Source organism: Lepidochelys kempii, chromosome 5 (assembly GCF_965140265.1).
Source record: "Lepidochelys kempii isolate rLepKem1 chromosome 5, rLepKem1.hap2, whole genome shotgun sequence".
In the NCBI taxonomy this organism is placed as follows: domain Eukaryota; kingdom Metazoa; phylum Chordata; order Testudines; family Cheloniidae; genus Lepidochelys; species Lepidochelys kempii.
In genome coordinates, this window is record NC_133260.1 from 110,206,646 (window position 1) to 110,227,560 (window position 20,915).

Genomic DNA, 20,915 nt, shown 5'->3' on the forward strand with positions numbered 1-20,915 from the left:
ATGATGGTACCACCTGTCACGATCGGGACTAGCTGCCCCTTTGTCCCTCTTATGGTCTCTTCTGAGTGCACCTCTTGAGCCTTCACCTCTCCCAGGAAGAATCCTGCCATTCTGCCACTCTTAGACTGGACCCAAGGGTATAGTACCCTTTGTACCAGCTGTGATTACTCAGCAGGTTTAAATGGGTTTGGCTACTACCCTTTGGGAGTTGTGACCAGCAGTGAATACATTTACCCAAAACAGCCTTTTTAAAACAAAATATCATTTATCTTACCTAAAGACTGAAGCCTATCTTACCTAAAACACTCTAACCTCTGAACTCTGGGGGAGGGGTCAATCTACTCCCCAACAGTGTCATTCTCTGCTTCCCCCTTAACCCTCTAACATTGTCATAAGAGAGTCTGTGTCGTTAAACCCCTCTGAGGCTTTTGATCCTTTTCTCCACCCCCACACAGAGGCTGAGCCCTCCTGTGGAAAACATTCCTAACAAGCCCTGTAGGGGGCTGAGAGGATGGCATCACTAGAAAGAAAAACCTGCAGCACCAAGTCTCAGAGCCCAGGTCGGTTGACTTGAACTCAAGCTACTGGGCTAAAAATAGCTGTGCAGACATTCCCACTCAGGTTGGAGCCTGGGCTATGAGACCAAATGAGGGTCTCCCCTACTCTATAAAGAATTCCATGGGATTTTTAATAACCACAAGTGATCTGAGCTTGGAATCTATATCTTACGTAAAAGAGGGCTTCTCTGGCAATGCAATACATTTTGGCTCAATGCTGAAACATGGGCTTGGTAGTGCTGACTTTGAGAGAAGGTTTCATAAAACAGAGTAGCAGATTCTACAGTACCTAAGCATTGACAAAATTAAACAGATTTGGTGTGACATTTTAGTTTTAAATGCTGAATTTCATTTCTTTTGGGTGGACATTATTTCAATATAGTTTTATATTCTTTAATTTCCTTTCTTTGGGACAATTGTGTCTGGCTGTATTTAGAAAGATATAAGTGCTATTGACTTTTAGCAAGCCTGAGGTATCTTCAGATTGGTTATATTCTCAGTGCCCTGTCAATGTTTACCAGACTTTTGTGTATACTTTTCTTAACACACAGTCATAGTATGCTATGAATGCATGTTCGTGGCACTCTACATTCAATATTATGGATCCAGAATATAAACTATACAGAACATTCTTAATATGAAGTTACAAAATATACTCAGAAGCCCTTTTGAAAAGTTTGCAAGGTATGGATCATTATTATTAAATGTTTAGTTAACATTATATTTGAAAGATGAATATTCTACACGTGTAGTAGCAATTTTTAAAACCCCTCTATCTTGGCCAATGTACATGATTCCTTTTTTAATTTCAAAAGGGATTAGTCTACAATGGAGGGAAAAGACATAAAACATTTCTTTTTTAAATGAATGATTACCTTCCAGAAATTCAAAAATAGAACTCTAGAGCAATACATTTGTCCTTTTATTTATTTATTTTATTTATTGATCAGGAAGATATTCTTCTAACTTGAAGATCAAACCATTCGACTAAGCAGATTTTCTTTTTTAGGAGAAGCAAAATCTTACTATTTACAGGCATCAGAAGATCTAGGTTCTGCTCCCAGCTCTGCTACAGATTTGCTAACCTTAACCTCTCTGATCCTCAGCTTCCCATCTGTAAGATGAAAGTTGCCTACTTTCCCATATATCTGAGGCCTGATTGTCAGAGGTGCTGAGTGTCCCCAGTTCCCACTGACTTTAGCTGGAATTGTGGGTGCTCAGTGATTCTGAAAAGCAGACCCTTAACTCATTAAAGTTTCTAGAATGTTGAAAGTCTTAGACAGAAGTAACTATGGAAATGTAATTTACTATACAAATATAAAAACTCCTGGCTCCAGAGCTGAGAATGTATCCCCTAAATTTGCAAAGCCAGCATGCAAGGACTTAGCTCTGCAACTGCACAGCTAAATCCCACTACATTGTTTTGAAAAATTTGTGGCAAACTTTCTATTTAACATAAAAGTAAGCTTATAGCCAACTCTTTTTTAATTTGTTTTTACATACTGAAGAGACAAAATAGATGGTCATAAGCAAAAATACAGAAACAACATATTACCAAAATGTAAACATATTGCTAACACTCCTGTTTGTAACCTTAAAGATCCCTCCTAACAAAAGGAAGAAGGAGAATTGGAGCAATGAATTGAAAGGTGTTATGATCACTATATTACATTATAACAGAAACAGTGAAAAAACCTTGACTGCAGTTTTGCTAGTCAGGTTTCTTATTGTTCAATTTACAGTGCTAGTTGACATCTATTGACTTAATCTGAATTAATTTTGAACACTAGGCTTTAATGCTAAGTAAGAGAGTTGGGTACACATTAGGGAACAGAAACCTGTAAAATATGTTGGAGATCATAAAATAGAGAAAAGTCATAAAATAGTTGATGTACTATAATGTGATGTGTTAGACATAACCTGCAGTTTAGTGAACACTGATTTTGCACACTAGAAAAACTGTTGGATGGTTCTTTATTTTTATGTTGGACTCTCTCCTTTCTGTTGATTTCCGTGAGGTGGGTAATACTGATCAATATTTAAACGAACAATACTTTGCATTTTTCTTTTTCTTTTATCCGTAAATTGCTTTAGTATGAAGTATTTTTACTTAATATTTATTTGGGTTTTTTAAAAAGATGATATTCCTGATATTTTCATGTGCCCAGAATATGGTGTCTAAGTATTGTACCTGTAGCATCTGTCTTCAATTCAGCAGATCATTTTGTCTGTTTATAAAACATTTATAAATGTATGATGCACTAAAAAAATTAGATTTCTGTAGTGTTGGTAAATAAATAATACTTTTGGTAGAAAAATTGTAAAACCTTGGTTTGTAATGGCCCAAATCTACTTCACAGTCAGTCTGTATTCCTCTTTGTTTAATAGCCTATGGCATAAATTGAAGTTAATTATCAGGGCTGACAAGTAACTCTGCTTTCTGTCTGCTGGCAGAGTCTCTCCGAGGCAAAGATGGAGCTGAGAAGAAAAGATCAATCTCTGCGTCAGCTCAATAAACATCTTACCCAGCTGGAGCAGGACAAGCGTCGACTGGAAGAGAGTATCCACGATGCAGAGAGTGCCCTCCGCATGGCAGCAAAGTGAGCACTGGGACCTTAGGGAGATCACTTAAAACAGACAAAAGATCAATTCTTACTTTCATGCGCAGGGTTTTGGCTCTAGATAAAGCAGTGGTAGAAAACAAAAGTACAGTGCTCTCTCTCTTTGAAATTCAGTGATATATCCTCTAAAAAGAAAACTCTTAGTTCAGCCTACTAAGTGTATATTTTATATAATAATCCGAGACAAGTGCTCCACTATCTGTAATAACATGAGCATTTTTGTTTGCCTGTTACAAATCGGAGAATGTATCTTCTTCTTCAAGTAGTGTCCCTATGGATGCTCCACTTCAGTGCATGTGCACCCCTGCACCTTTGATGGAAGATTTTCAGTAGCGGTGCCTGTTTGGCCTGTGAATGCGCCCTATACATCCTCATGCCCCGTACTGAGGTTATACAGAACTGCGTGGGCGACCTACCCTCAGTTCCTTCTCTACTGTGTTTGGCCTGAGATAAAGTGTTGAGCATGCTCGCTTACTCAAGCCTAGCTTCTAGTGTAGTTAGTGTTAGTTTAGCTTATTAGTAGTTTGTTGGGGTCATTATTTTTCCTTCTTTTTCATTTTCCCCCAATTGAGGGGTTATTCTAGACTTCTGTTTTGGGGTATTCCAGGATCCCGAGGCTTTAAGAGGTGTCTTTCCTATTGGGAAGATACGTGCATCAGTGGTGGACGTTCTCAGTATCTCCACTCTTTAGGAGACGCTCATGTCCCCAGTATGTGTAAGAGCTGCACTTCCTTCAAAAGCAGATCTCGAAAAAACAGGATATCAAATTTGCGTTACTGATGATGGAGCAACCCTAAGACTTTGAAAAAAAGATTTGGTATTGAGGACCTCTTTGGACAGCTGTACCGAGCTAGTAAAGGTTCTGCCTCGAAGAGGTCTGTGCCACTGGACCTTGCTGTATCCCTGGTACCTATACTATCATCTCTTATCTCTGCATTGATACCAACAGAGTCAGACCCTGGACATTCTCATATCTAGTGATTGGTATCTGTGGCATCAGTGCTGAAGCTGGCCTTCACAGGATCTCATCTAATTCCAGTCTATGTACTTCCGGTACTGCATGAGTTTAGACACTCAAAAGACCTCCTTGTCTCCAATGAGCCAGAATCCCCGTTTCTTTATTTTGGGGGTTAAAAGGTCGGGAGGAATCTAAGAATAATACTTTCTGGGTTGTTTAAAAAATTTATAACATGAAATTGTTGATAAGATATTGGGATTGGCAGAAAATTAGCCTGTCTTTACTAAAGCCTCTGTTTTACTAAGGCTTAATTTTTCCTTCTTTTAATAGAGATAAAGAATTCATTGCCAGTCATATGAAATCTGTGGAAGCCACCCTACAGAAGGTGATGTATTTAGCACTTTCATCTCAGTTGTATTTGTATTTCAAGTCATGCTAAGCTTTTGGAATTGTTTATTTTCAGGAAGGCTGATGGTGGGAGTGGTTAAAATGGTACAAAGACTTATTCATAATTTTAATTAAAGTATAAAAAGATCTCCCCCTTCAACTCCTATTGCCTCCAGAAAGCATTCAGAACAGGAGTACTTGTGGCACCTTAGAGACTATAAGGTGCCACAAGTACTCCTGTTCTTTTTGCGGATACAGACTAACACGGCTGCTACTCTGAAACCTGTCAGAAAGCATTCAGTTCAGCAAGCCAAATGTCGTAATATTGTTGTTGACAGGTATGTTCCTTTTATTTTTTTTAATGTGAAAGTTGTTACAAACCCTTCCCTCTGAGTACTCTTTATGCTTGCTAAAGTAAATTAGGATGCTACTGATCATCCCAAACTGTGTGTAATTGCTCTTGAATGATCTGTGTATTCACTGAGTGAGGCAGAGGTCATTCAACAAGGGCCCATATCAAGTGGTCATAAAGCGTTTGACTTGCTCTACTTTAATCCTTGGTAATCATTAAATAGAATTAGAAAAAAGGGTAAACTCTGATGCACAATCTAAAACATAACAGTGATTTTAAACCACTTTTTAAATTGAATAGCAATCTAAAGTGGACCCTTTGGCTTGTATTATTTTGCTGCATTGCAGTGTCATCTTGAATACCAGCAAGACTGAATGTATTGAGTATATCTCATTTTTTAAAATTACAAATGCTATTGACAGTTTGTGGGTGTTTTTCCTTATGACACAGTGGAAATCAGATATATTTCTACTATCTTAAGATGTTAGTTTTCCTCGTCACAAAATGCAAACCCCAAGGAGCAACATACACCCTCCTTAAAATTTTATTTTTTGAAACAACCAGAATATTCAAAAGCTGCTGTTTACTTATTTTTCATTTAAAATAAATTACTCTCTCCAGAGAGAATTGCCTCTGAATATCTCCAGTCTTGGGAGTTTGTTTCTACACCACAAGACCCAACAACTAGGAAGCGTGCAATGTGCCCATTCTTTCATGGTTCCAAATTTTTGGTGCAGGATGCATAAGTGATATGCTTTCATATGCCTTCAGTTCTTTTCCTGATGCTATAGAAAACAGGTCTTGGAACCATGGCTTCTCTTTGAGGAGAGAAGTAGCAGTACCTTTTCTTATTTCTTTCCTGTTATGTTAGTTATAGTTGTATACAACTTAGCTAGCAGGTCATTGTGCTTTGCACCACAGGAGAAAAAGAAGTTAAACTTCTGCTGCTGCTTGACCTCCTAAATTCCTAATTATCAAGTAGTAATAGGTTTCTTCCCCTTCTGGGCCACCTGCCTGATAGAGTAGAAAGAAATCATGGGTGTCCTGATGAAGACTGAGAATCAGTGAGAACGTTACTAGTTTATGATGTATCGGTCACAACAGCAAATCATAGTAATGGCTGTAAATAATTCATAATCTAAGTCCTTTGGCCTGTCCCAGAAAACCCAAGCCAAAGTATTGGACCTATCTCTGGAAGTCTGTGAAATGTAGTAGCCCTCATCACTGTGATGTCTGAACATCTCACAAACATTAATGAATTTATCTGTACAGCATACCCCTGAGGTGTATAAATGTTTATCCCAATTTTGCAGATGAAGAAATGAAGCAGACATAGAATACAAATCAAGCTACAGAAGCAAGCAGTTCTTTTATTCCTGTTATTATCAGGGCACTCAAAAGGGCGTTCTTTTACAAGTAGAGGAAAAATGTGAAATAGCACTAGTGAGAGGTGGTCTCTCTTCTCTGCACATGTCCACCCATCTCTCCTCCAGGGAATGATGCAGGGTTTCAGACCTGCTTTCTCTGTTCAATACACCATTACCTTACCTCTTGATCAAGCAGGACCTTCTAACCCATGGAGATACTAATTGTTTCCAGACACCCACTTATGCAACAGCCACAGATCTACATGTTCCAAAAATTTTTTTTTGATGCACGGAACAGAAAATCTAGAAAATCATGTATCTATGGGCTTGTCTACACTTACCAGAGGATTGACGCTGTGGCGATCAATACATTGGCGGTTGATTTAGCGGGTCTAGTGAAGACCCGCTAAATCGACCACTGATCGCTCTCCCGTCGACTCCTGCACTCTACCTGATCTAGAAGAGTAAAGGGAGTTGACGGGAGAGTGTTTCCCATCGACATTGCATAGCATGAACCTCGCGGCAAGTAAATCTAAGCTACGTTCATTTGAGTTACACTATTCACGTAACTCAAATTGTGTAGCTTAGATCGACTTTTCCCTTTACTATAAACAAGGCCTCAGACACCTAGATTTTCTGCAAGGTGGAGTAGGTGTGGACCTGAGTCCAGTAATGTTGATTTAAGCATGCATGGTTCAGCCATCAAGTGTTCAGTATTCAGGCTCCAAATTGTCACTAATTGATCACTCACAAGGGTTGAACTCGTAGGTCTAGTTTCTGGATGAGCTAGCCTATTTTTCTTAAAGGGGAACTCTTAATAGTTCTGTAGGCACTAATTGAACTTATACCTAATTATTAGGGTTGCCAGGTGCCTGGTTTTTGACCAGAACACCTGGTCGAAAAGGGACCCTGGTGGCTCTGGTCAGCATTGCTGACTGGGCCATTAAAAGTTTGGTCGGTGGTGCAGCGGGGCTAAGGTAGGCTCCCTACGTGGCTCCAGTTGGCTCCCCAGAAGCAGCGACATGTCCCCCTCGTCTCCTAGGTGGAGGTGTGGCATGGGGGGGCTCCATGCACTGCCCCCACCCCAAGTCCTGGCTCCGCAGCTGCCATTGGCCGGGAACCACAGCCAGTGGGAGCTGTGGGGCCGGTGCCTGTGGGTGGAGGCAACGTGCACCGTGCAGAGCCTCCTGGTCGTGCCTCCACCTCAGAGCCGAGGGAAATGGCGCCTCTTCCGGGGAGCTGCCCAAGGTAATTGCCTTCTGAAGCCCGAACTCCAAACCCCTTCCTGCCCCAGTCCTGAGCTCCCTTCCACACCCAAATTCGCTTCAGGAACCCACGCCCCCTCCCATGCTCCAACCCCTTGCCCCAGCCCAGAGCCCCCTTCCGCACCCTGAACCCCTCATTTCTGGCCCCATCCCGGAGCCTACAGCCCCCATCAGAGCCCTCACCCAACCCCTGCCCCAGCCCAGTGAAAATGATCATGAAAGTGAGGGTGGGGAAGAGTAAGTGACAGATGGAGGGGGAATGGAGTGAGTGGGGGTGGGGCAGGGGCGAAGCCTTGGGGAAGGGTGCGGGGCAAGGGTGTTCGGTTTTGTGCACTTAAAGTTGGCAACCCTACTAATTATACACAGACATCCCTATGTTAAGAGAATGTTGTTATGATTGGAAAGTCAAGCACTCAAAAGTTAGGAAACAACAGAATTAAGGTTTTGGCCCCCTTGTGTATAAGCATTAGGACAGCCTATGTTTACATTGTCACATATTATTTTTCACAGGATTTCTGCCTCTATCAGTATGCAGTTTTGCATTATCCTCACTGTTCACTGTGTGGCCCCATTTCTTATTTTCTGCACACTATTCAGTCCCTGCTCTGAAGATAGAATTATAAATTTCCTCATGGGCTTTTCTATGGCACTCACCACAATAGTACCTTAAAAAAAAACATTAATTCATTATTACAATGCTCCTCTAAGGTGAGCGGGGGCAGCATTATTATCCCCATTTTACGGATGGGGAGCTGAGGCACAGAGAATAAGGTGTGATGGGGCAAGGCCAGATGGCTATAGAAAAGTAGTGGGAGATAGATATATTAACTCCAGGCTAAACAAATCCCTGGTACCAGGATAAGTGAAATGGCAGCTGCTCCAGGTCAATTAAGACACCTGGTGCCAATTAAGAACTTTCCAGAAGGCAGGGAAAATGCTAGGTTGATTGGGACACCTGAAGCCAATCGGGGCTGGCTGAAACTAGTTAAAAGCCTCCCAGTTAGTCAGGTGAGGGGCGCATGTCAGGAGCTGTGGGAGGAAGTTGTGCTGTTGGAGAGGCTGAGTAGTACACACCATATCAGGCACAAGGAAGGAGGCCCTGAGGTAAGGGTGAAGTGGAGCTTGAGGAAGTGAGGGCTGCTGTGAGGGAAGTAGCCCAGGGAATTGTACATGTCATGTTTCTAAAAAGTCAGCTACCATAGCTGATACTATTAGGATCCCTGGGCTGCAGCTCGGAGTAGAGGGTGGGCCTAGGCTCCCCCCCTCCCCATTTGCCCCCTGATTAATCACTGAGACTGGGAGACAACAGAGACTGTGCAAGGAAGGATAACTTCTCCTCACCTCCCTCGCTGGCTTATGATGAAAATGGCTCAGTAGGCTGTGACCCTTGTCCCTAGAGAGAGAAGGGTTAAATAGAGGGTCACAGTGAGCCTCTGAGGCTAGCAAAATCCGCCAGGAAACACAGGACCCATGGAGGCAAGGACAGAGCTTTGGCACAAAGGTTAAAAGTTTCCACTAATTTTGGATGCCTAATTTGAGACACCTAGGACCTGATTTTTTTAAAGTGCTGAGCATTATACAGCACTTTATATGTTCAAATCGTAGTTCCTGTTTGACTCCATTTGCAGCTGTGAATACTCAGGACCTCTGCAAATCAGACCCCAGTTAGTTATCAAGTTAGTTGCAGAACTCCTGGTATCATAGTCCACACAACAGTGAGGAGGGGGCTCTGTTGAAGTGATATACTCTGAAAGATTACTTAGGTGGAAAGTGATCTTTCTTTCTTTCAACAAATCCTAAAATATTAGTATTATTGATATCCGGACAGATAAGATGGACCTTCCTCTATCCTTCATTTAGATGTTAAGAACCTTTGTCATTTTTGCTGTCAACACATGTTGAAAATTCTTCATATAGAATTTTGGGTTCCTTCTGAACTATAGTTTTTAAATATGCATTGGTGGGCTTTGTTTACTAGATAAATCTATCTTTTAAAAAAATCTAAAATTGTATAATCTGAAAGTCCCCCTGCCCTCCTTCTCCAGGTTAGGAGGTATCTTTTGAGGCTCTGGATAAGTCTGCTTTTATTAGGTTGGTGTTTGGTCTGAAGTGCAGTTTTCTGTTCATCCTCCCAGTGGAAGGCAAATTATTTGGAGGGTCGGGAAATGGGTTAGAGTTTTTGAGCTTTGTGGACTGGTTTCTTTGTGTGGATTATGGTTGGTTGGCTGGCTACTGTTTGTGTCTGTGTTGGTTTACATTTTTAATTATTTGTCAAGGCACCCCGAGTTTGAGGTAGCTGTTCTTTTATGTGTCATACATTGTTTGTTTTTATTTATACTGGATAACAACTGTCTTGCACGGTTGATTGGAAAATTTATAACAGAATCATCTTTGTTTAATCTAAAATATTAGTGGCATATTATACTGTTTGTTTTTTCAATTACATAAAAAAACTTTCTTGTGTCCATAATAAGGACTGATCCTTTTTGACTGGAGTGTCACAAGAAAGTGGAAGAGCCAGAGAATTTACCCTAAAGTCAATGTTGCCATCTCTCATAAGTTTACTATGTGACTTGTGATATTTGCTGTTTTTCTTTAAACTCCCACTTGTGGACTGGAATCAAGTGAGTTACATGATAATCTTGGGTTTCCTTTAAAAAAAAAAAAAGCAATTTTTTAACCCTCGTGCATGTGGAAAAAAGTTTGAAAACATGGCTTGAGTGTACCCCAAACATATGAAAAGCAGAAAGCAAATAAAAAGAAGCTCTTTTTTAAAATCTCATGATTTTAAGCCAACCACATGACTTTAAGGCCTGACTCATAATTTTTGAATGCTTGGGACTGGAAATACTGTAAGACGTTCCATACTGGGAACAAAATAGCATTAACCACAACTGTATTTACAGTGGTCATCTATACCAGGGCATGATTAACCCATTTTTCATTTAAATAAATAAACTATAGGAAAATGTGACTAGCACAGTTTTTAAAAAAAAATATTTAACTGCACTGATCAGCAAAATTCTCCTAAACTCTAATTTCAACTTCAATTCATTGGTGTAAAAGTTAATACCAGAGTGAAGTGTATGCTATAATAATCAAGTTTTTCATAGGTTATACTTAACACTTGCTCTTCTCTTCAAATGTAATTGTTCATACTTTTCTTGACAAACTTTTTAAAGAAGTTTGTTTAAAAATCTACCGTATATTAAAAATTGTATTATGAAAAACTTGAAAAATTCTCAAACATTTCCCCCTCAAAAGATCATAAATATTTTAGCATAAATGTGTGTGTTGTATTTAAGTTGACAAACCGTATTTCATTAATACTTTATATATTTCCTAGTAATAGGACATTACTGCACATGCTAAACCTGTTCTTTTTACTGACTAACTTTATAAACACAGTACTTGAATTACCAGTTATAATCATAAAACCAGCCAAAGCAATAGCTGAGCTCCAACTCTGCTGAAATCCTCAGCCTTGATTTCACATCTCCTCTCCACGTGACTGTTGTAACTCCCTTCTCTGAGGCCTCTCTAAATCCCGGCTTTCCACACTTCATGTGCACAATCCTGCCATGGCAAATCATCCCAATGAGTCCATTCATGGCCATAAAGTTGTGAACACTACCCCTATACTCTTAACTGTTTTTAACCCAGATGCACCTTGTAAGTTGGTGGTGTTCTGACCCTCATCCAACATCACTTGCTATTGGCAGCGTGGGCTCAAAAACTTGCCCTCTTCTTGATGTTTAGCTTTGTTAATGAATTAACACAAAATAAACAACTCATGCTCAAGCCCAGACCCTAGGTTTCTCTGTCCAGAGAAGCCACTCCTTTAGTCCTGATGGGTTAATGAGCTGCACCTGTCACAGTGAGTTAGCAGAAATCATTTAGCATCTCCCAGCAAGGTTCTTACACCTGTTAACAGAGTAACCCAGCTGCCCTTCCTAAAGTGGCATGTTGAGAACAGTTCAGAGATCAAACACGGGTCACCAGTGCGAACAAGGGAACGCGGGGAGTTAGGCTGGAAGCAACTCATCCATATCTATAGAGCAGTTCACAGGTTTAATAAAGTTCTGCTTGTTCAACTTAACCTGCATTCAGCTTCACCCTGTGCTAATGAAACACTCAGGAGCAATTCTCCTCCCACACCAAAATCCCTTTTTGCATTACATTTTCAATTCATAATCACATTCATACACATTTCTTCTTAAAACAGTCATATTCAAGTGTCACATGTAAGAACCAAAGGACCGTTGTTGGAACCCCCTGCTCTATACCCATCAACTGTCTTTTTTTCAAATCTCTCTTGAAAACATCTCTCCTCACCTTGTCCTCTATTCCTAATTTCACTTTCCCTTTGCTAGTTTTTTATTTTAACTTTAACTGTATTTATTTTTATAATGCATATGGGGGATACAATTTGTCTGAAAGAATGGTTAAAAAAAGTAGCAGCTATTCTGTACAACTGGTGTGTATTTTTATGTATATGGAAAGTAGATTAGTTTAAATATTAACAGGATATTTTTTCTTGTGATTCCTTACATTTGTAGTTTAGTGTGTAAAAGTGTACTGTTGTCTAAAGATTAAAGGTCTCTAGATGAGAACTTATAGAGAAGACTAAATGACAAATATATTGGCTTACTGGGCTGTTTCACATAAGCGTAACTGAGAACAAGCTTTGACCCTTCGGCTGTAATAATTTTTTTTTAAAAAATCATTGTTAAAGTTGGGACGCTCGAATTAACCCTTTTTTGTTTTTCTCCTCAGAAAATCAATGCAACTATGTGTGTGCAGGGGTGAGATTCTACTATATGTTTTAATGCTAAATTATTTTTTTGAATATAGAACAATGGGATAGGAGGAGTTGAGGTGGGACTGTGAATAGCTTTAAGAATTACTAATGTGATAGCAAGTCTTGAACCCTCAATGCTAGGCTGCTACCTTGGGTGTAGTCTGTAGTGAAAAATTCATTTACTTTATGGCGGTTGTTTTATGGCCTGTAAGAAATCCAGTTTACAGCAAGGTTTCAATCCAGCTCACAGTGTCCATTTCACTAACACCCATTGCAAGTGACACTCACTGGCATTGTCTGGGTGTACCGAAAGAAGGACAGGAGACACCTGATATGGATTTTAATCAGGCCGCAACTTTGTTATATAGATGTCTGGGAGTACCTGGCAGATAAAGTGTACAGTGCAGGCAAATCCATGTTTGTTCAAATCATTACCCGGGGCTTTCACCAGCCCCCCTTCATTTTCCATCCAGGTCCCCCCAGCCAACCCATGGCTTGGACCTTACTATCCACCCCCCTCGTAGGAGGGTTAAGTGGGCTCCCTGCTGTACCAATCATAGGAGTCCCCAACCCTCCCCCCAGACCCCCATTCTATTCCTTTATCCAGCACCTCCTTTTAAGTACTTTACCAGGCCATTTATCTGGTCACTGGATACCTTCCCTATGGAGTACCTGCACTGGACATCCAACACAAGGAGGTGCCAGCAATTTGCTTGGCTGCCTCTCCCCAACTCAGTTGGGTTCCCAGACATCTCCCTATGGCCTCTTTTATAGCAGCCCCAATAGGTGAAGCCCCATTCTCCCGAAAGATCACATTGTCCCTTGTACCATGCCAGGATGGTCAATGGGAACGAGCAGCTGGGTTGTCCTTGACCAGGTACCGCAACAACCACCCTTTGCGGTGGGCAGTATAGGTGACCAGCACTCTGGATCCTTAAATTGAAAGAACTCATTAAAAAACAACTTCTTGCATAGCTCAACTGTGTGCCCGGAGCCAAGAATCTCCATGCCACCGACTACATCATATGCCGAGGTTTCCATAGAGCCAGCGGCATCTGCTTGGGTTCATTGCTAGCTCCTGGTGCAAGCTCACGAAATCTGTCAAACTGGAAACGAGACAAGGCGTCTGCTATGCGTGGAACAAAGGGCCTTCCCACGGCCAGGGCTTGCACCTTTATAGCCTTCAGACCTCACATTACTGGGGGGGGTGTCACCGTTCACCCTTTGCAGCGGTCTCTGACCTCATTTCTCCCCTCCCCCGGCCATAAAGCACAGCTGCCCTCATTTGGCAAGCCCAGCCAACATTTGCCCCGTTTCAGATATGGTGCAGTCAGTCTCACCAGTTAGACCGAGGATTGACTGGGCCAGAAAACAAAGGCCAACATTTCCAAACTTGAGTGCCTATAGCTAGGCTCCCTAATCTATATTTGGCTTCTAAATAAAAGTGGCCTGATGTTCAGAAGAGCTTCAGCACACCATCTCCCTCTGACTTAAATGAAATCCATGGTGCTTAGCACATCTGGAAATCAGCCACATTATTTAGAAGTCTAAGTATTGATTTGGGTCTCTAATTTTAGGAATTCAAGTTTCAAAATTTTTGCCTTAACTAACTTCACCCCCCAGAGGTAGTTCTTTCTGGACAGGGTTGAGAGACACTGGCAGGAAAATGTGGGGAAACAGGAACTGCGACTGTGGGTGCAGTGTCTGTTCTTTACTTCAGTCTCCTGTATTGTTCATCTGACACCTATTGCAAATGAGTGTGCATGTGAAACAAACAAATTACAAAGGAAATAGATTAAATTTTAAAGCTTCCAAATGGCTTTGGAAAGGAATTCTAGTAAGAAACAAGCAATCCTATTTTGTATCTGTTCATATTAAATACGAAATATTATTTTCTTCTCTTTCCCCTTTCTTCAAATTAGCACCTCTCCCCCTTAATTTTAACATTTTGTAAATTGCTTTTGTTTTCCCTCCCTACTAATCTGTCTGTCTTGATCCTTGTTCCTAAAGATCAGTTGTGCAGGACATACAGGTGTTAGCACAGCTGGTTTGCTGATGACAACTCTGTCCATATAGCTGTCTAGTGTGTCATCATTCATATTGTTCAGTGTCATTCTGACCTAGCCAAGCTAAAAATGGTACTCCAGCTCAAGAGGGATTTAAAAACCTTGACAAACTAAAGATAAGACATTGCAGAATGTCATATCCATGTGCTTAACTGTTTTCAGTTTAGACTTATCTAAATCACCAATTCCAGAGCTCGACTGTCTTCATTCTTTTGGAAGTCTGAAGATTTTTTGTGTAGTTTGCCTTAAGTAAGGAAATATCCTTGTGTGGAGGACTGTGAAATTAGTTAATGCGTTAGCCATTATTTTCTCCAGACATGGGTTCATTTCCAGCCCAAGGTCATTGAAATCTGTTCATAGGGGACATATTATAGTACACAGCCCACAACTACAGCATAGCTTTGGCACAATGGTTAGTGTTTGCTAAAGAGGGTCTGGATCAAATTAACATCTTATCCAACAGAGCATGGATTTTTTGTGGGGTAGTGTGCACTATAATTCTAGTTAAGCACAGGATTGTACTCTTTCACTCTGACAATTAATCCTATGACTTTGCCTAGCTTTTAAAAAAATCCATCAGTTTTATATGAGCCATGTCTCATCACATAACTACTGTTTATCCAGCAATTCATGTTGTTTAAATAATAATTTGTAAGATTTGCTTTAATATTGTATTGTGACTATGTGTTTGGAAGAGTAGTTTGTGCATGGCAATAACATGAAAAAGAGCCTCTTAATGTGCATAATATACAGCAATTTTTAACAAGTTTTTCAGTTAAGAAGTTATTTGTTTCCAGATGTTAATTTGGAAATTATGGTGTTCTTTTAACAGATATCAAAGATATCAAATTACTATAATTCTCCTCTGAGTATTCTCAGTGGGGCCCCTACTTCAGGGGATATGCATGCACCCTCTATGCCAAGTCAAAAATCTCCAGAAACCAGCCCCTCTTGGAGCTGTGCACACACTCCTTCATTTGAGTGGTTGTGTAAGAAGATAGCGTTGTGATAATAAATACCCAAATACCTGTAGCAGTGAGATCGGAACCATCTTCCTCTTTCTCCCTATTGTGTGGCACCATTTCGTCAAGTTAGGATTTCTTGCATTTTAGTGTAGTTTATTTCGTTAGGCTCTGTGCCACTGTGTAGCTTGGCTGGCTCCATTCCCAACACCAGTTCCAATCTGATTAGCTCCCTTTACCTGTTGTTCATCTTCAGCTCCCTGATGGTGATTTAAGATTTAAGAAGTGGAGGCCTGTCATAGGCAGTCCCAGCTGATTGCCTCAGCACCAGCAGCTACCTTATCAGCCTCTGCACACACAGGTGTTGAGGGAAGTTGCTCAGATCTGTCATAAGGTCTGATCTAATATCTGCATTGAAGAAGCAAATGGAAAAAGGGGGTTACTGACTGTCTGGGCTTGGAAGATCTGAAGGCTGTATGGCATCAAGGGAAGAGGGAGCACAGCTGATGCAAATAATCTTTCTATTCTCATTCAACTGTGAAGACTCAGAGTAGGCATGAATTCAGGGAGGAGTTTGCACCAAGATGAGTCTGGAAGTCTTAGTGCTGCTGCACAGACAGGAGACTTAGAGTTGCTGAGGATTCCCGTTGTAGACAGTTCTATGCTCCCCACCCCAGTGCGGGGCTGGGGCATGGAAGGGACAGTGTTTGCCTAGCTGGTGAGCTTGCCCAGCACAGCAGCTCCTTGGAATTGTCTAACCAGTGGCTCAAGTTAGAGCAGATCTGGAGCTGGTTTGGCCCCCAGCAGCAGTCCGAATTGGAGATGTGTGGAAAGGTGTCATAAAGCACATTTGGAACCTGTGTAGATTCAAACAGAGGATTTTGTACAACCCTAATTCATTATGTGTCTATGGGTGTTTTTTTTTTCTCTCTTGCAGCTTTGGCATCTTCAAGCTGCAGATCTTCCTCAAATGTGAGATTAATTTCTCAAGGTCAATCTCATTATCAGGGCTGAAGTGCAAAGTTATTTCTGAGGGCTCTTCCCGAAGCTGTCTTTATGTATAGACTATATTAGGGCATCATAGATATCTCCTGTGCCATTGGGCTCAGCCTGCTGTGCTGCCAGATTATACTTATGTATTCTTTGCCTGAACCTGATGGGGGTGAAAGGAGTAGTTTTAAGTTGTTGGATGCCAAGTAATTTTGTTGTAAAAGTTACTTAAAATATTTAGTTTGGAGAAACAAGAAATGGTAGGCCAGCTCTGACTGACTGTTTCTCGTACTACCAACTTGGAAGTGTGGCTCTCACTGTTCAGTCATGAGTACTTTTACATGCCTTAGGGGACATCGTCATCAAGACCAAGCGAAAATAATCACAATTATTAACCCTCGCTATTTTATTATTAAAGAAAGGAAAAGAAAACATGAAACGACACAAATGATAAACTGACAACGTCTGTTACAATCTCTTCTGTATGTCTCTGTGCTTTTAATAGGGATTATACTCCTAAATGGGAACACCTCTGATGTGTGCGTTCGTCTTGGTAAATTAAGACCTAAGTATATTGTTTCCCCAAATTATTGTGAATGCCAAAGAAAACGTTCATATAAACTTAACTCTGTCCACCGATCCATGTACATGATAATATCCTCGTTAATTGCATGATTACTTGCTATTCCTCAAATAATATATATGTATATTTTCGAACCTTAAGTGTATGCATAGAATCTTCTAGTATTGTGTGTATGCTAAATACACATTCAAGTCATTTATAAGCAAGACATACGATGAGTAAAGCAATGACTCCATACACAATACAGTATCCACAGTAAATGAAGTGGGCTTGTCCCACACAATGTGCATCTCATTCAGTGCGGACTTTGGGAGATGTGGGCATTCCCCCATGCAGCTAAATTGATTGTATGGTTGTGAATGCTGCTGTTAAGGTTTAGATTTTTTTTTTTAATTTAAATGCCACTTGCTATTTTAAAAAGTGTCAAGAAATGTTTGTTTATATGTCATGTACAGAAGACACGATGTGGTATAACTTTTTTCTTGGCACTTATTTGGAATGACTTGCACAACTCTCTCATTGCTTCCTAACTACTGAGTAACATGAGCATCTTAGTCACACAGATAAGATCTTTACACTAGACCATATTACGGTTTTCTCTCCCTTGATTTGTAGGTATCACGTACAATATGCTATGAAGATCTATACAATTAATTGAAAACAAAATAGAGAACGAAAAGTTTTACAGCACACTGGCATTACTTGTAAACATTGAAGGTGAATTAGTATTTATAAAAGGACTGTTCTGCAGGCCTTATGCAGAGTAGCACTTACACCTGTAAGAAAGTGTTGACGAATCAGGCCAAAAGTAAGGGACTCAAATCTTTAATTTGCCGTATTTACTGAGTGGCACTAAAGCCCACAGACAGACAAGTGCACCTTAACCTTGACTTTAAACACCCTTGAATGTAGTTCTGTGTCTGTCTTGAGCAGGTATTGCTTGTTATGTCAGATTGTGTGGTGGGGAGACAAGGGTGTTAGTGATGTAGGTAAATAGGAACTAGGATGCAGCCAAAACTATTTCCACTTGTGACCAGCACAATATTTTAACCACTACTTCTAGACATGAATGATTAGTGCATTAAACTCTGTTTCATCTACACACACAACCTAACTTTTAATTGCATATTATGTTCTTGGTATTACCTTTGATCTGAATTCATCAGTGCTTTATTGATTTAAAATTGAGTGGGTATAGTATTTACACTGAGTTTTTCCAACTCTTCCAATTCATTAAAAAGTTAATCAGACTGTCGTAAATCCTTATTTTTCACTGTTTAAAAATGTTTTCATGGTCTGTTGTTTTCATGGAGCTTTATGGATCCATTAAGTTTTAACCCATTTTCCGGCACCATTTTTTAAAAAAAAATCCCAGATCCTGCAAAATTACACATGTACTTAACTTACCCACTCTGTCAGTGGGAATCTTCACAGTACATAAAGTTAAGCATGTCTAAGTCTTAGCAGGATCCACATTTATGACACTGTTTTTTTAGAACCAGAAACCTGTCCAAAGTTCCTGCAGCAATCTAGCATACGTGTATATGAGTATTTTTGCTTTTGAGGTCTCCCTCTCTAAATTCCTTTCCTTGTATAGGATGGTGAAAGCAGTTTTGCACACTGTTAGTCATTGTAATAAATCTATTTGTGTGGACTTCTTTGTTGTTTTTTTAAGGACTCAGTGCTACAGTTCTTTCTCAGGCAAAACATCCATACCTGTGGTTACACTTACAGATCCAAGTCAGCTGTCATGTGTTTTGTGATACTTTTGCTATGAAACAGTCTATACAAAAATATATTGTATACTATTTGCTTTTCCTCTGCTGCAGTCTGTGAGTAAAAATATCTTTTGTTTTATACAATTTTGTATCAACACAGTTTATTCCACAATTTTTGTTTTTCTTAACTTAAAGTTTCACTTTGCAAACATTCTACTGACTTCCTCAGAGCAATAAAATAAAACACCTCCTCCTGAGTACAGATCCATCATTCTAGCACTCAAAAAAGTCTTCAAGGTTTAGAAAACAGTTTTTACTTTCAACTTAAAATCTTGAAAGTCAGTGGGATTAGACATAAATGCATAAAATTTTAGCTGTGTGGATCCTTCTACAGAATTGGGGCCATAATGACTTCCCACACCTTGAATGGGTGGTCAATTGAAAGACTGTGCTGACTTTATTGGTGAAGCAGCATAAGGATGTTTGCATCGTATGTGGTCTGTAAATAAATAAGACTTCAGTTTTCTGCATTTCAATTATACCATGACAAATACAATATATACAACTCTCGACTTCTCAAAAGGAAAGCTCTACATATCCTATCTAAGCAAAGCGTCCAAGCGAATTGAAAATAAGATGCATCCTTTTCTATCTAAAAGATTTAAAAAATTATGAAATATTTCAATTGGGAATCTTGGTATCAGGAGTCATACATTTAAGGAACTAATACATTCCTTTCTGATGTTGTGGTGTTAATGATTTACTACATTTTTTAAAAATTGCTTGTTTTATTGTCCAGTGAGTGTCAGGCCCCAGTAGTGAAACTCAGCACCTGACACTAATAGGGTTAAAAGGATCTACGCTATGCGTACTATGCTGTGCATTATACCTACATTGTTACATATTATACATTGTTCCTTCCCCCCCCCCCCCGCCCTCTTTCCCCAGTATTAGCAATCTGCTTTTGTACTTTGACATCAGGGATTTCCCTAGTGAATTTTGTCACAGAAAAAAGAGAATCATCAATATCGCAGTTAAACTTGACTTTCAAAGCTAATAGTATCTCATTTGAGGGCTCAAATTTAATAAATTTTCTTTGATTCTGGGTGAGTTTTTAAACATCAAACAATGAATTGGCCAGGGTGCAGTAAAATATTTAGATCTATTGACTATGGTTCAGAAGGGTAGCAGGCAAAACACTGGGGTGGTTTGATGTTGATAAATTCTTGGTACCTTAATCCACATTTAATGTTTTCTTTTATCTGTGTGCATATTAACAACTAAAAGAGCCTGAAAAGCTGATATATAAACTATAAAAATTTAAATCAAATATATATTTAAAATAAGATGTTTGTGTTCTATTAAGCACAGTTAGTGTCTGAACAGCATTACACATTCTGACAGAAGACCCTGGAGAATTTATTTGTTCCACAGGACTGTATATTCTGAACCTAGTACACTATGTGTGAAACGTGTGGCCTATACTGTTGTTAAAATTGCATTATAGTGCATATGTTTGGCAGCCACAGGTATTGACAGGAATTCTTTAGGTCTGCCTGGGAAATGTAGGGCTCCCTTCTCCTATATACGATAGCAGAGAATGGAGGGGGGAAAAAGTATTTCTAGCCCTGTGTATCTATAAAATTACACACACAAACACACTTGTTTTAATCACAGTATATTTCAAATGTTGTGACACTCACGGAGTATGTTCTTCAGTATAATCAACAGCATTTTAAAAAGTAGAAGTAGTTAAAAGGAGACAAATGTCATCTAGAATTTTAAATCAGTTGGAATATCTTTTAATTTAGGACGGATTGGATATTTTTGAAAGGTTTGGCTCTAAATAAGAGAAGCTGTCCAAATTTATATTTGTAAATTGTGTTGGTAAATGGTATGTTCTGTCATTTTATTAGTCCCTTCTAAAACTATGCATTGACAATAAAAGTCAGTAATGATCTTTGCCATGGTAGCTAACCTTATGTAACAGACTAATATGATATACATTCTATAATATAATTCAATTTGGTTTAACTACTGGAATTTTATTTTGTAAGATCCAAAAATAGTGCAAGATTAGGAAAAGGGCATATTAATAATTACCTTTTGTATCAAATAAAAATGGGAAAATAGGGTGTGTACAGTTTTTACATATGTGGTGTATGTGTAATCAAGTACAGTATATATTACACACCGATATACACTTACAAAATAAAATCTTTCAGTATGTGGGGGAAAAGCTGTTTTTAGTTAATAATGAAAGTATTTCATATTAATGTGACACAGTA

At 39.6% G+C, this 20,915-nt stretch overlaps 1 protein-coding gene across 2 annotated transcripts in view; it reads left to right on the plus strand.

The window, feature by feature from the left end:
- The window catches only part of CCDC171 (coiled-coil domain containing 171), a 235,035-nt gene that overhangs the window by 150,045 nt on the left and 64,075 nt on the right, over positions 1-20,915 (plus strand). For both annotated transcript variants that reach the window (XM_073345441.1, XM_073345440.1), the window contains 2 exons: positions 3,012-3,157; positions 4,467-4,521. In XM_073345441.1, coding sequence (XP_073201542.1) covers positions 3,012-3,157; positions 4,467-4,521 — 201 coding nt within the window. The remainder of the gene's footprint in view (positions 1-3,011; positions 3,158-4,466; positions 4,522-20,915) is intronic.